Below are 15574 nucleotides of genomic sequence, written 5' to 3'. Positions count from 1 at the left end.
ATACTCGAAGAACCTTTTCATGTTATTTTCCCCACGGGAATGTAGTTATTTCTGCAGTAATATTCCAATGATCTGATAGTTCAATCAAGCCACCTGTGAGTTTGTTCACAGCTGGTAGTCAATCCATGTCTGAGATTACAATGCAATACAACTTTATTGTCAATGTTAAAGCAAACAACAGAAACAGATGTGGCTGTGAGACTACAGAAGAAAATGGGTTGTTTTGAGTAACAAAATTCCAGCCATTATTTCATCAGTATGCACGTAAACAAATCCCTGCAAACTCCACTAACTACTGAATTTAGTTTGAAGTGTTTTTTTAGGAAATTTCTCCTAATGCAGCTTTGCTAACATCGGTACCATGGATTACATACATTTTTGTGGACGATGCTAATCATGCTAACTCCTGGCTGTGGCAAAACAGATTATTGTGTTCTGGCCTACACACACCTCAAGGTAAGAGACATTTGACCCAAACATACATTTTGGATGAACTATCCCTTTAAGTCCTTGTCCGTTGAAGGCCATTGGTTCAGTGTACCTTTGTCATACAGATAACTATGCAACCACATTTGTTCTTCAGCAATGTCACAACTTTGCACTTTTTTTTGCAGTAAAGTTTAATAATCATGGTGTACTAAAATAGCAGTAGCCTACTGTACAAATTCCTGCACTGTAAGGCACATTTTCAAAATAGTTTTTGTTTTTAATTAATTAAAATCTAATTAGTCTCATTTTATGTATTTACCAGTATTCCTCAAAACATTTTATGCAAAAACATGTAACCCAAGTCATAAAATGTACGATAAATTACAATATCCATCCGGACCGTTGCCGCCTAGGAAATGTGTGTGATTGAACCTTCCCAAATAGTATTTGAGTATCACTGACCTACAGTATATACACCAGTTCTAGCTCAAACTGTGGCCCTACGTGTTGATATGTTGCAGGGGTCCAGGGGATTGTGGAGGCCTACCGCATGGCCCTACCTCAGGTGAAGCTCTACGGTCCCACCAACTTCTCCCCCATAATCAACCACGTGGCAGGCATCGCGTCAGGGGCGGCACAGCAGAACAACGCATCGGTGAGTCTAGACCACATGCAACACCTCTTCCCCCTCATCTCATTAAAGGTTATCTTCACTTTTTCGGCTTACCTTTAAAATAGACTATAACAATATAATACATGAGACTTGTATAGCGCTTTTCAAGGACCCAAAGTCGCTTTGCAATTGTAGAAATTAAACAACAAAGAGACTAAACAAAAACGTGAATAAAGAGGGGTGGGCTCCAGGAAGGGAATGTGAGGCTGCCTGAGACTCCGGCCCATTCATCATCCACAAAGGATACTACAGCTGGCTCAGGTCCATTGGGCCCCACCACCCTTCGATCCTTGAGGGGTTTGCGAAACCACTCAAGGTGAAAGAATGGCCGGACCTCCTCCGCCATTGCACCAGCTGTTGTCATTGGCAGTTCTATTGTAAGAAACATCTTGGTTCCCAGGGTAAAAACCCTGTGCTATCCAGGAGCACGAGTACAGGACATTACAAGGCTGCTTCTGACCGTTCTACCACAGATGCCAGGAGCTGACGCAGTCCATGTGGGGTCAAAGGACATCAGGAGGACTAGCTCGGAACTTCTGAAAATTGATTTACAAGAACTGATTCTAGCACTGAAAGATTACTAAAAGCATCCAATTGTTTCAGGTCCGCTACCATTGTTGGCCCACGAGTGTGAAAGATTCAGCAGGCTACTGGCATTACACACTTGGCTGAAAGATTACTGTAGCTCTGTTGAAATCACTCTTTTATAGATAACTTTGACACCTGGAAACAGAAGATGCTCTACAGCAGTGGTTCCCAAACTTTTTATAGTACCGTACCCCTTCAAACATTCAACCTCCAGCTGCGTACCCCCTCTAGCACCAGGGTCAGCGCACTCTCAAATGTTGTTTTTTGCCATCATTGTAAGCCTGCCACACACACAATACATTTATTAAACATAAGAAGGAGTTTTTGTCACAACCCAGCTCGTGGGAAGTGACAGAGCACTTATAGGACCAGGGCACAAATAATAATAATATAATAATCAATCATTTTGCTCTTTTATTTAACCATGTTACGTATAAAACCTTATTTGTTAATCGAAAATTGTGAAGAACTCACCACAGGTTATTGAGAATGGTGTGCTTGAAAAGATGCACATACCTGCAATGTTGTATTGGAGAGAGTCTGTCTTAAATCATTTTCCACACAGTCTGTGCCTGTATTTAGTTTTCATGGTAGTGAGGGCTGAGAATCCACACTCGCATAGGTACGTGGTTGCAAAGGGCATCAGTGTCTTGCCAAGGCAGGATCCTCTGAGTGCAGCCCAATCAAGAAATCTGGCAGTGGCTTCTGATTAAATTACATTTTCATAGAACTGCTTGTTGCAATTTCGATGAGGCTCTCTTGTTCAGATATCGGTCAGTGGACTGGAGGCAGGGCATGAAAGGGATAACGAATCCAGTTGTTTATGTCATCCGTTTCGGGAAAGTACCTGTGTAATTGCGCACCCAACTCAAGTGCTTCGCTATTTCACATTTGACATTGTCCGTAAGCTTGAGTTCATTTGCACACAAAAAAATCATACAAAGACCTGTGTGTTGTCCTTGTTAATGCAGACAAAAAGAGCTCCAACTTCTTAATCATAGCCTCAATTTTGTTGTGGAGAGTCCCTGTAATCTTAGATTCAGATCATTCAGGTGAGGAAAAAACATCACCCAGATAGGCCAGTCGTGTGAGAAACTTGTCATCATGCAAGCGGTCAGACAAGTGAAAGTTATGGTCAGTAAAGAGAACTAAGCTCGTCTCTCAATAAAAAAATAAGTGTCAATACTTTTCCCCTTGATAACCAGCGCACTTCTGTATGTTGTAAAAGCGTTACATGGTCGCTGACCATATCATTGCATAATGCAGGAAATACACGAGAGTTCAGGGGCCTTGCTTTAACGAAGTTAGCCATTTTCACTGTAGTGTTCAAAACATCTTTCAAGCCGTCAGGCATTCCCTTGGCAGCAAGAGCCTCTCGGCATGTGTGCATGCTCGTTACTACTCAACTATGTCTCTCTGTCATGGCTTTTGTGCCATCAGTACAGATACCAACACATCTTGACCACCAAAGTCCATTTGATGTCACAAAGCTGTCCAGTACTTAAAAAATATCTTGTCCTGGTTTCCAGAAGAGGATGTCTTCCTTAATTGACCCCCACCCCCCATAAACATAACGGACATATACAGGAGCTGTGCCAGGCCCGCCACGTCTGTTGACTCATCCAGCTGTAACACATAGAATTCACTGGCTTGTATACGAAGCAGTAATTGTTTCAAAATGTCTCCTGCCATGTCACTGATGCGTCGTGAAACAGTGTTTGATGAAAAACTATGGACATTTCTTTTGGCCTTTTCCCCCAGCATTGTCCCAGCCATATCCACGGCAGCAGGAAGAATTAAGTCCTCCACAATAGCATGGGGCTTGCCTGTCCTAGCCACTCGGTAGCTCACCATATAAGACACTTCTAGCCCCTTATTAACGGTATCTGTTGCTTTTATACATGTCTTACTACTTGAAAGTCGTCTTTATTCTCGCTCAAACTCCCATGGCTTATTTTTAAAATTGGCATGTTTTGTTTCTAAATGTCTGCACAAGAGTGACATTTTCATTGAGTTGTGAGATTGTACTTTTGCACATATAAGACACTGTGGCTGAGGAAAGGCACTACTCCCAATATAAGTGAACCTCCAAATCAATGTAGTTCTCATCATATTTGTGCCTCTTCGATGGTCTAACGTCGCGGTCTGTTGCTTTCCCGGGTAAGGGGGCAGTAGCGCTTCGGCTGCATCAGATTCACAACTTTGTGTCCATGCTACCTGGGCTAACAACAAATGTAGAATTACTGATGCTAGCATTGGATGTGCTCGTGGAAGCAGAACAACTTGTCGTCGACAGGTGCAGGTGTAGTACTACCAGTAGAGCTGGTATGAGTCTCTATAGGCGCAGGCCTTTTTTTTAACCATTTATCCATTTTCAAGCAAACGGAATAAGCAGCAGCTACGTTTGGCTACATACGGATCGTTAGTGGAATTCCCGCGAGAGAGTAACAGTTAATGTGATTGGATGTTAATTATTTGACTAGGCTACCTGTATTTGACATTGTTGTTATTTCGCTGAACACTAGATGGTTGAATTTTATTTTTGGCAGTGAAATTAGCCTACTCAGGCGAGGGGGGGAAAACTTCACCCAAATGAATTGCCCCGTTGGAAAATAGAAATGGACTTTTGAGAATACCTCTACTACAGGAATGACTGAGGCCATCCAAATCATCTTGGCTCCTTTCAATGACTTAAAAATGACCCAAGACCAGCTCAGTTAACCTCTTTACATCTAGATGTTCCGCTAGCGGAACACCGCTCCAATATCCAATGATGGGGCGTGGCGCGAATTACAAATTCCTCAAAAATCCCCAAACTTCCATTTTTCAAACATATTACTATTTTACACCATTTTAAAGACAAGACTCTCCTTTATCTAACCACATTGTCCGATTTCAAAAAGGCTTTACAACGAAAGCAAAACATTAGATTATGTCAGGAGAGTACCCAGCCAGAAATAATCAGACACCCACTTTTCAAGCTAGCATATAATGACACAAAAACCAAAACCACAGCTAAATGCAGCACTAACCTTTGATGATCTTCATCAGATGACACTCCTAGGACATTGTTATACAATACATGCATGTTTTGTTCAATCAAGTTCATATTTATATCAAAAACCAGCTTTTTACATTAGCATGTTTTGTTAACTAGCATACCCACCGAACACTTCCGGTGAATTTACTAAATTACTCACGATAAACGTTCACAAAAAACATAATTATTTTAAGAATTATAGATACAGAACTCCTTTATGCAATCGCGGTGTCCGATTTTTAAAATAGCTTTTCGGTGAAAGCACATTTTGCAATATTCTGAGTAGATAGCTCGCCATCACGGGCTAGCTATTTTGACACCCACCAAACTCAGATTTACTATAAGAAAAATTGGATTACCTTTGCTGTTCTTCGTCAGAATGCACTCCCAGGACTTCTACTTCCACACCAATGTTGTTTTTGTTCCAAATAATCCATAGTTATATCCAAATAGCGGCGTTTTGTTCTTGCGTTCAAGACACTATCCGAAGGGTGACGCGCCGGCGCGTATCGTGACAAGAAATTTCAAAATATTCCATTACCGTACTTCGAAGCATGTCAAACGCTGTTTAAAATCAATTTTTATGTGATTTTTCTCGTAAAATAGCGATAATATTCCGACCGGGAGACGTCGTTTTCGTTCAAAGACTGAAAATGTAAAATGGACTCTTCACGTGCACGCGCGGCCCGTTACATTGTTCTCAGATCGACCACTATCCAAATGCGCTACTGTTTTTCAGCCATGGACTGCAGAGTCATCATTCCCCGTTCTGGCGCCTTCTGAGAGCCTATGGGAGCCTTAGAAAATGTCACGTTACAGCAGAGATCCTCTATTTTCCATAGCGGCTATAGAAGGCCAAGAAATGGTCAGAAAGGGCACTTCCTGTATGCAATCTTCTCAGGTTTTGGCCTGCCATATGAGTTCTGTTATACTCAGACACCATTCAAACAGTTTGAAACTTTAGGGTGTTTTCTATCCAAATCAAACAATTATATGCATATTCTAGTTTCTGGGCAGGAGTAATAACCAGATTAAATCGGGTACGTTTTTTTTATCCGGCTGTGAAAATACTGCCCCCTATCCTAAACAGGTTAATCCCTACCATTGTGTCGCTGAGTTGTCATGCTGCAGCAAATGTACATTATCTCAGGGGCGTTGGCAGACACAATGTAAGTAACTTAATTTATGTCCCCCTAAATGCCTCTGATTCTACAGCTATTGTATGCTGTAATCATGTGCATATGAACCCGAGTTATACTGTTAGCACTGAGGCGGTGTGCCCTAGTAGGAAGTCCACTATGTGCTGCTCACATGCACTATCAGCTCAAATATAAATAACATGAGCATGTCTACTTCTGATAGGCTTCCCAGTAAAGCAATAAAAACCAAACATATCACATTTGCATACAGTACCAGTCAAAGGTTTGGACACCAATTCATTCAAGGGTTTTTCTTTATTTGTTTTTACTATTTTCTACATCATAGAATAATAGTGAAGACATCAAAACTATGAAATAACTCATGTAGTAACCAAAAAAGTGTTAAACAAATCAAAATATATTTGAGATTCATCAAATTGCCACCCTTTGCCTTGATGAGAGCTTTGCACTTTCTTGGCATTCTCTCAACCAGAGGTAGTCACTTGGAATGCATTTCAATTAACAGGTGTGCCTTAACTTAATTTGTGGAATTTCTTTCCTTATTAATGTGTTTGATCCAATCACTTGTGTTGTGACAAGGTAAGGTTGGTATACAGAAAATAGCCCTATTTGGTAAAAGACCAAATCCATATTATGGCAAGAACAGCTCACATTTTAATTTATTTTTTATTTAACCTTTATTTAACTAGGAAATTTAGAAAAATTCTTATTTACAAATACAGGGCCAAACCCGGATGACGCTGGGCCAATTGTGCACCGCCCTATGGGACTCCCAATCACGGCCAGTTGTGATACAGCCTGGATTCGAACCAGGGTGTCTGTAGTGATGTCTCTAGCACTGAGATGCAGTGACTTAGACTGATGCGCCACTCGGGGGAGACATAAGAGAAAAGACAGTCAATCTGGAAAATTTCCAGAACTTTGAATGTTACTTCAAGTGCAGTCGCAAAAACCATCATGCACTATGATGAAACTGGCTCTCATGAGGACCTCCACAGGAAAGGAAGACCCAGAGTTACCTCTGCTGCAGAGGATGTTCATTAGAGTTAACTGCACCTCAGGTTGCAGCCCAAATAAATGCTTCAGAGTTCAAGTAACAGACACATCTCAACATCAATTGTTCAGAGGAGACTGCCTGAATCAGGCCTTCGTGGTCAAATTGCTGCAAAGAAACCACCAATTTGAAGAAGAGACTTGCTTGGGCAAAGAAACACGAGCAATGGACATTAGACCGGTGGAAATCTGTCCTTGAGTCGAGTCCAAATGTGAGATTTTTAGTTCCAACCAACGTGTCTTTGTGAGACGCAGAGTAGGTGAACAGATGATCTCCTCATGTGGTTCCCACCCTGAAGCGTGGGGGTGCCTTGCTGGTGACACTGATTTTATTTAGAATTCAAGGCACACTTAACCAGCATGGCTACCACAGCATTCTGCACCGATACGCCATGCCATCTGGTTTATGCTTCGTCCCACTATCATCTGTTTTTCAACAGGGCAATGACCCAAAATACACCTCCAGGCTGTGTAAGGGCTATTTGACCAAGGAGAGTGATGGAGTGCTGCATCAGATGACCTGGCCTTCGCAATCACCCGACCTTAACCAATTGAGATGGTTTGGGATGAGTTGGACCTCCGAGTGAAGGAAAAGTAACCAAGTGCTCAGCATATGTGGTAACTCCTTCAAGACCGTTGGAAAAGCATTCCTCATGAAGCTGGCTGAGAGAATGCCCAGAGTGTGCAAAGCTGTCAAAGGCAAAAGGTGGCTACTTTGAAGAATCTCAAATATAAAATTGATTTTCATTTGTTTAACACTTTGGTTACTACATGATTCCAAATGTGTTATTTCATAGTTTTGATGTCTCCACTATTATTCTATGATGTAGAAAATAGTTAAAAAAAAAAAAAAAAAACCTTGGACACCAATTCATTCAAACTTTTGACTGGTACTGTATGCAAATGTGATATTTCAGAATATATTTTTTTTACATTTGAAAAAATGTCTAAAGCTGTTTTTGCTTGGTCATTATGGGGTATTGTGTGTAGATTGTTGAGAGAAAAAACACAATTGAATCAATTTTAGAATAAAGCTGTAACGTAACAAAATGTGGAAAAAGTCAAGGCCTGAGTACTTTCCGAAGGCACAGTGTACAAACATGATACAAATTAGACATTTACAATACAAGCCTAATCAACAGTTATGAAAAAGTGTCTTGGTCAGAATGAACACAGTGGAAAGCAGAAGGCTTTGCCATGTCTAGTGCATTTGTGTTCATTTCAAACTAAATAAAATTTAACAAACTGTTCTGTCCTCTTAACTCACTCAGCAATACTTTGTCCTGCTAATCATCACCGATGGCGAGATCACGGACCTGGAGCAGACCCGTGACGCCATCGTCAAGGCCTCACGGCTGCCCATGTCCATCATCATCATCGGGGTGGGGGAAGCAGACTTCAAGGCCATGGAGCTGCTAGATGGAGACGACGGCGTACTCAAGTCCCTGAGTGGCGAGCCCGTGACCAGGGATATTGTGCAGTTTGTGCCTCTCAGACAGTTTGCCAATGTATGTTTATTTTAATCTGCGGTTGTGTCATTGTGAAGTGTGTTGTCAGTACCACACCATTTTTGCGAGGAATTGAGAAGATTCACAAGTGTACATCAGTTTAGTCTAATAGTATCAGTGGCACCATTCCATAACACTTTGGCGAGATATTGACAGATTTTACACACTTTTCTATCTTGAATTTATTTGTATGTTTTCTTGCACTGCTATTGGAGCTCTATCCTTCTCACTGTCCTTCCGCCCTCTGCAGGCCCCTAAGGAAGCCCTCGCCCAGAGTGTCTTGGCTGAAGTGCCCAATCAACTTGTGTCCTACTTCAAGATGCTGAAACTGGATCCAGTCAACATTCCTGCCCTCAAAGCTTAGTGGAGCAAGCAGAACTGCAGCACTTTGCATTCCTAGCCACATGAGGGAGACGGGTTATGCCCACTGTTTGATGTGAAAATCCTGAAATTATTTCATACTGTCAATGCTCATTTTGCCTTTTAATGCCACTTATGACAATTCTGACCATATATAATTTTTTCCTACATTCATAGATATTTCTCATTCTTTGCTGCTTCAGATATTCTTCTTTCATTCCTCTGGAAGTAACAAGGAGTTCAAGAAGGGTGATGTTAAAAAATTGTGGAAAAGGAGAGCTTTAAATAAATCTAAAATAATAATGCAGTTCATGAAATGCAGCTTCAAAACATTTGATGAAATAAAGTAGGCTACTCGCGTAACATAAAAAGTCTGAACTCCTCGATCAGACCAAGAGCGTCATTGGTACACCAAAACGCATTGTTGCAGTGTGTTCTGTGTGGCGCATACATGGATTTACCCAACGTATGCATTAAATTGTATTTGTATACTTGACGGAAATAGTAACAAAAGTTGAATGTTGAACTTGTTGCACACATCCAGAAACACAATTGTATTACGTAATGAAAAAAGTTTGACCTCAGAATTTATTATGCAGCATTGACGCAATGATGCTGTAGGTCTGATCAAGGCGTTACTGGTGGTACATCTTCAAAATAATAATAATGGCCACAAATGCTTAGAGCTTGCACTGCACGTTACATGTTTCTAAAGGCTTCTGCATGCTTTGGTTCGGCTGGCACCTAGCAGAAATCGGCTAGGTGAACCGAACGAGTGTGCTTGCATACTCCCTTAAAAAAAAGCAGCGATAGTACTGTTTGTCCAACTTGAGACTCCATAGCCAGTATACACTTCCTCAAAATAGTCTGAGAACTGAAGAAATCTGTCATAAATTTTTACATTGTTGAATGACCAATGACTGACGAAGGGGCGTAGACTTCGGCTACCGAAATTCAGCTTGCCTCAAAGTTTTTTTTGTGTACAAACAGACCAAAAAAACTTTCTGGAGACCAAAACAATCAAAAAAACATCAATGTCGTCCTAATATATGCACACACTATGCCGAACTGTTTCGGATGGGAAGCATGCGGACGCCTTTTGTCTCGTGTGGCCAGCCTTTCAAATCCCCTATTGGAAGTCTGGCCATCTTCAGATTTGGATTTTTGAGTTTGAAGTGGCTGCATTCGTTTTGTATCTTGTACATGTTCACGTGTTGCAAGTCAGAATGTTTTTTTTTTTTACATCTCTTTGGAACTATACCAAACTCCAATTTAGAACCTCAGACTTTAACACAATGTGTTTCTTAGCCGTATTCGTCAGGCAGTGGCATAGTGTGTAAGTGTGTTTGTAGCCTACTTTGTTTTTTTCTTAGGGGATGCTTCACTTTATTTTCATTGCAAAGATGCTTCCTCCGTTATAGAGGTTAGGCAGGGTGATCCTACGTTATCAGTGCAAGCAACTTCATTTCCTATTTGTGTTTATTACATCTTGGCCATTATCACTCGGTATTCCACCACTCAAACACTTGTGCATGGTCTTTTGCACTGCTTATTAACCTTTATGCAATGTATGTCACATTATGAGAGCTGGTATTATACACCACCTTGCACTTAATATTCTTGAAAAGTGTATATGTCACAAATGCCAAAATGTAAACATAACTGGAGACAGTCATTTTTAGAGGCATGACGCAATAGGATTGGTAGCTAGCTAACTCTAAATCAATCTATAAAACTCTAGCGTGCTAACTTGAAACAAAACTGATGTGGCTCCAGTAATGTTCACATTTTAACGTTTGTGATGTATCCAATTTAGAATGGTATTCTCATGCTGGAGATTAATTAGAAATGTATGCTCAATCATTTTAATCTGCTGCAATAGAATATATGCTATGGATTGCTAAAGTTTTGTACCGAAGATAAATAAAATGTGCCTTAGAGTAGTGCTGTAGAACTTCTCAAATTGTTTACTACCCCCATTTGAACACCATATTATTAGGAAATTGGTATCGATCCAGATGTTAGATGCTTTCGCCTATTCCATTTTCTCCCTAAAACAATGGAAACTTAAAATTATAGATTTGAGAACGATGTAATGATGGTATGTATTTTACATTATAGGGTCGTCCCACATTAATTAAATCTAAAAGTGGCTGTGTTTGAGCATACCCCTTTTGATTAGAACAAATTAATCATATTTCTCTGATTTAAATTATACCCTCCCTGTAATCAAGTGTGCTGTGTCACAACCGATGGTGGGGACAACAAACGCCACAGATTTTTTAAATAAGGTCTCCGCTACAATATTGTGAAAATGAAAAACACTTGAGTTTGTGAGTTTAGATAATTGATTAACTGTTTTTAAAGAAATTATTAAACAACCTTATACTCTGAGACAGTGAGACGACCTAATGATGGCTCTTTTTCAAAGGGGTCTGCAATTATAATTAAGACAAATGTTCTATTATATTTTTATTTTATCATTTACGAAAAAGAGTTCTCTGTATGCCATGAATCTGGTTTGCTTTAGTAATGTGCTTTTGGGTGTAATCTACACATTTGAACAGAATCTTCATTTTCTTTGTTCTTGCCCCACATTGTTTGGGTTACACAGGGCCATGGGATTGATTTTGTGTTCGTTATACAGCGAGACGGTGATGGCAGCATATGTGCCATGTAGATTAGAAAAAAACACTTTCTAACTTTTAATGCCAACCAGTTGTCAATAAGTGTTTATCTTATGAGATTTAACTCAATTAAGGAGACAACACATTATATAAAAATGAAATGTAATTGTAACCAAGAGACCATAACCTTATGTAAGCCATACCAACATTCAGCCAATTATATTTAGAATGCTTTCGTTATCACCCTTTCTGAAATATAGCTTTTTGCATTATCAAATAAATACCTATTTCAAAATGATTTGCCTGGTTGCCTTTTTTTTTTTTGCACTTTTTTCTCCCGAATTTTGTGGTATCCCCATTGGTAGTTAGTCTTGTCTCATCGCTGCAACTCCCGTACGGACTCGGGAGAGGTGAAGGTTGAGAGCCGTGCGTCCTCTGAAACACAACCCAGCCAAGCCGCACTGCTTCTTGACACAATGCCCACTTAACCCGGAAGCCAGCCGCACCAATGTGTCGAAGGAAACACCGTACATCTGGCGACAGTGTCAGCGTGCACTGCGCCCGACCCGCCACAGGAGTCGCTAGTGCACGATGGGACAAGGACATCCCTGCCGGCCAAACCCTGCCCTAACCCGGACGATGTTGGGCCAAATGTGCGCCGCCCTGTCACGACCAGCTGCAACAAAGCCTGGACTCGAACCCAGAATCTTGCTAGCACTGTGCCACTCGGGAGGCCACTGCTTCTATTTTTTTGTAATTAGTTGAAATGCTGTAGGTAGGACTACTCTTTCCTATTCATGAACTTAAACTCCATAGTCCCTGAACCTGATTTAGCTTTAAGCTTTTTTGTAAATGTCTTCAACACTAGATAACCATGCCCCTTTCAAAACATCAGTTAGAGGTAGATCGAATGCCTGGTTCACTCCTGAATTATTTGAAGTCATTCGTAAGAGAAATGTTGCTAGGAACATAGGCCTGGATTGGCGATCTTTTAGGCATCAATGTATGGCTGATTTATGTAAGCACTCTGATGGTAACGGGAATCCAGACAAATTCAGGAAAACTGTTAAATCTCTGAAGGATTGTGCTTCTTCCTCTCTGCTCCAACAAATTCATTCAGACTCTGGCCCCATTACGGACAAAAATGCCATCAATGATGCATTTCATCGTTTTATTTTTTGAAACAGCGTCTAGCTCTACTATGAGCTAAATGCTGATTTGGAATTTTGCAGATTGACTCAAATGGTAGTGAATTTTTTGCATTTTGGCAATTCACAAAGTTGCTGAAGAAATCCACAGGGGCTGTGTGGTGGCTAATTTCTGCATTACCAAATGAGGAGAGTTACAAACACACCAGTCTGAGTTAAACTACATCTTTGATACTTTTGCAAAAGTACTTTGACCTTCAATAATGCACTCTCTCGAATGAACCAGGAAGGTTTTAACACAATGGCTACTGAGATATTTTATACCCAGGAACCACCCCTTCAACGTACATTGATGAACCACAAATCTTAGGAACAGTTCAAAGGTTAAGTTTTGTATGAAAAGATATCTATAAAGCACAGCAGATCGCAACAGTGTTCATTATACAGACCGGTGTCTGGTCTCCCTAGAACCGTCCCTCCCTGGTACGGTATAGAACAGAACTATTAGCTCATGTCCTCTGGAATGCTTTTTAGGCGTTCTTATCCAAATACATCATACATCTCTGTCAGTGCTATCTCATAGAGTCCCATCCTCAGTGAGACACCTCTTGTTCCCACTCATGGACAAGCTCACTGAGGGGAGTGACCTGCGCACAGACATTGTGGAGACAAATAATTGGTTCCCCATTAATCACGCCATCCCTTCACATGGTTTAAGAATAGGTAAAGACACTCTCATATGAAGACAATATTTCATTTTGTCCTCCTCTCTTGCTGATATTCTGCATAGCAACAGAGACATGTAAAAAAAAAAGTCTGACTTCTCCCCTCTCTGGTCCCCAAGTGACAGCCCCAGCTAAGGGAAACGTGCAACTGAAAGACACCAGAGTCCAAAGGACACTTTCTAATGACAAGTATCTCACATAAGCATATTATACTAATAAAACATCTTATCTATGTTACCCAACTAATTCTGATTCATCCACCACAGCTGACCAATTGGAACCGGGTGTGCTCGCTCAGTAGCCCATATCTTAACCTGTTGAGGACAGACGTTCCGCTAGCGGAACCCCGTTCCGCCTGCGGAACCCCTAGCCAACAGCCAATGGCATCGCACGGCGCGAAATACAAAACCAACTAAAATACCACAATTCAATTTTCTCAAACAATCAACTATTTTACACCATTCTAAAGATAAGACTCTCAATCTAACCACATTGTCCGATTTCAAAAAGGCTTTACAGCAAAAGCAAAACATTAGATTATGTTAGGAGAGTACATAGACACAAATAATCATACAGCCATTTTCCAAGCAAGCATATATGTCACAAAAACCAAGACCACAGCTAAATGCAGCACTAACCTTTGATGATCTTCATCAGATGTCACTCCTAGGACATTATGTTATACAATACATGCATGTTTTGTTCAATCAAGTTCATATTTATATCAAAAAACTGATTTTTACATTAGCATGTGATGTTCAGAACTAGCATACCCATTGCAAACTTCCGGTGAATTTACTAAATTACTCATGATAAACGTTGACAAAATATATAATTATTTTAAGAATTATAGATACAGAACTCCTTTATGCAATCGCTATGTCCGATTTTAAAATAGCTTTTCGGCGAAAGCACGTTTTGCAATATTCTGAGTTCATAGCTCGGCCATCACGGCTAGCTATTTTGACATCCGCCAACTACGGGGTCACCTAAACTCAGAATTACTATTAGAAAAATTGGATTGCCTTTGCTGTTCTTCATCAGAATGCACTCCCAGGACTTCTACTTCAACAACAAATGTTGTTTTGGTTCCAAATAATCCATAGTTAACCTCTTGACGTTACCCTAGGATAGGGGGCGCCACAGCGCATTTTGAAAAAAATTCGTGCCCATTTTCAACGGCCTACTAATCAAACTCAGAAGCTAGGATATGCATATAATTAATACCTGTGGATAGAAAACACCCTAAAATTTCTAAAACTGTTTGAATGGTGTCTGAGTATAACAGAACTCATATGGCAGTCAAAACCCCGAGACCGATTGAAACAGGAAGTGGAATTCTGAATTGTGGACTCAACTTCACATCGTTGCCTATTATTCACACCGTGAGCTATCGTTCATTGAGCACGTTCTATTGCTTCCACTAGATGTCCCCAGTCTTTACAAAGTGTTTTGAGCCTTCTACTGTCGAAACTGAGTGAATGAGACGCGTTGGAAATTGGTCACAGGGGGAGGGCCATCACCATTATGACGCCGGCGCCCCTGTCTACCCCCTCCTTTCGAAACGTTTTGAAACACAATAAAATCGTCCCCCTCGAATCTTATTGGCGCTCTTGTTGAAACAGGCCCTGAAGATTTATGTTATACAACGTTTGACATGTTTGAACGAACCTAAATGGGGGGAAAATGTTTTTTTTCGAAACGGCTGTCCCGCGCCCGACGGAGCATTTGGATACAGCCTTCAGACGCGCTAACAACAGCAAGCTAATGGAACATAAAGGATGGACTTTTTCGACCGAAAATACATCTGTTGTGGACCTGGGATTCCTGGAAGTGCTTTCTGGTGAAGACAACTAAAGGTAAGCGATTATTGACAATATTATACAAGATTAGATGTGATATGCGATTGTTCCAAGATGGCGCCGAGCTAGGTTTACTAGCTCATTTTCTGAGTATCGCATCCCCTTTTATCGCAAAGTGTGATTACCCAGTAAAGTTATTTTTAAATCTGGTATGACAGGTGCTTTCAAGAGATATTCATCTATAAATCTTAGAATGACAATATTACATTTGAAAAATGTTTTTCGAATAGTAATTCAGTAAATTGTAGCACTGTTTCCCGGGATGCATTTGAGGGAAAATAGTTAGTCAACGTCAGACGCCGATGTAAAATGCTGTTTTCATATATAAATATGAACTTTATTGAACAAAAGAATGCATGCATTGTGTAACATGATGTCCTAGGTGTGTCATCTGATGAAGT

General features: G+C 40.6%; 1 protein-coding gene across 2 annotated transcripts in view; it reads left to right on the top strand.

Moving 5' to 3' along the window:
- LOC106565032 (copine-3) overlaps positions 1-11736 on the top strand; it is a 40120-nt gene extending 28384 nt beyond the window's left edge. For both annotated transcript variants that reach the window (XM_014131610.3, XM_014131611.3), the window contains exons 14-16: positions 951-1084; positions 8215-8451; positions 8702-11736. In XM_014131610.3, the coding sequence (XP_013987085.2) occupies positions 951-1084; positions 8215-8451; positions 8702-8815 (485 nt within the window). In that variant the 3' untranslated portion in view covers positions 8816-11736. The remainder of the gene's footprint in view (positions 1-950; positions 1085-8214; positions 8452-8701) is intronic.
- The last annotated feature ends 3838 nt before the right edge of the window (positions 11737-15574 follow it).

The sequence above is a fragment of the Salmo salar genome, chromosome 12 (assembly GCF_965601325.2).
Source record: "Salmo salar chromosome 12, fSalSal1, whole genome shotgun sequence".
Classification (NCBI taxonomy): domain Eukaryota; kingdom Metazoa; phylum Chordata; class Actinopteri; order Salmoniformes; family Salmonidae; genus Salmo; species Salmo salar.
Note: the sequence above shows the minus strand (reverse complement) of the source record. Positions and strands in the feature narration are given on the sequence as shown.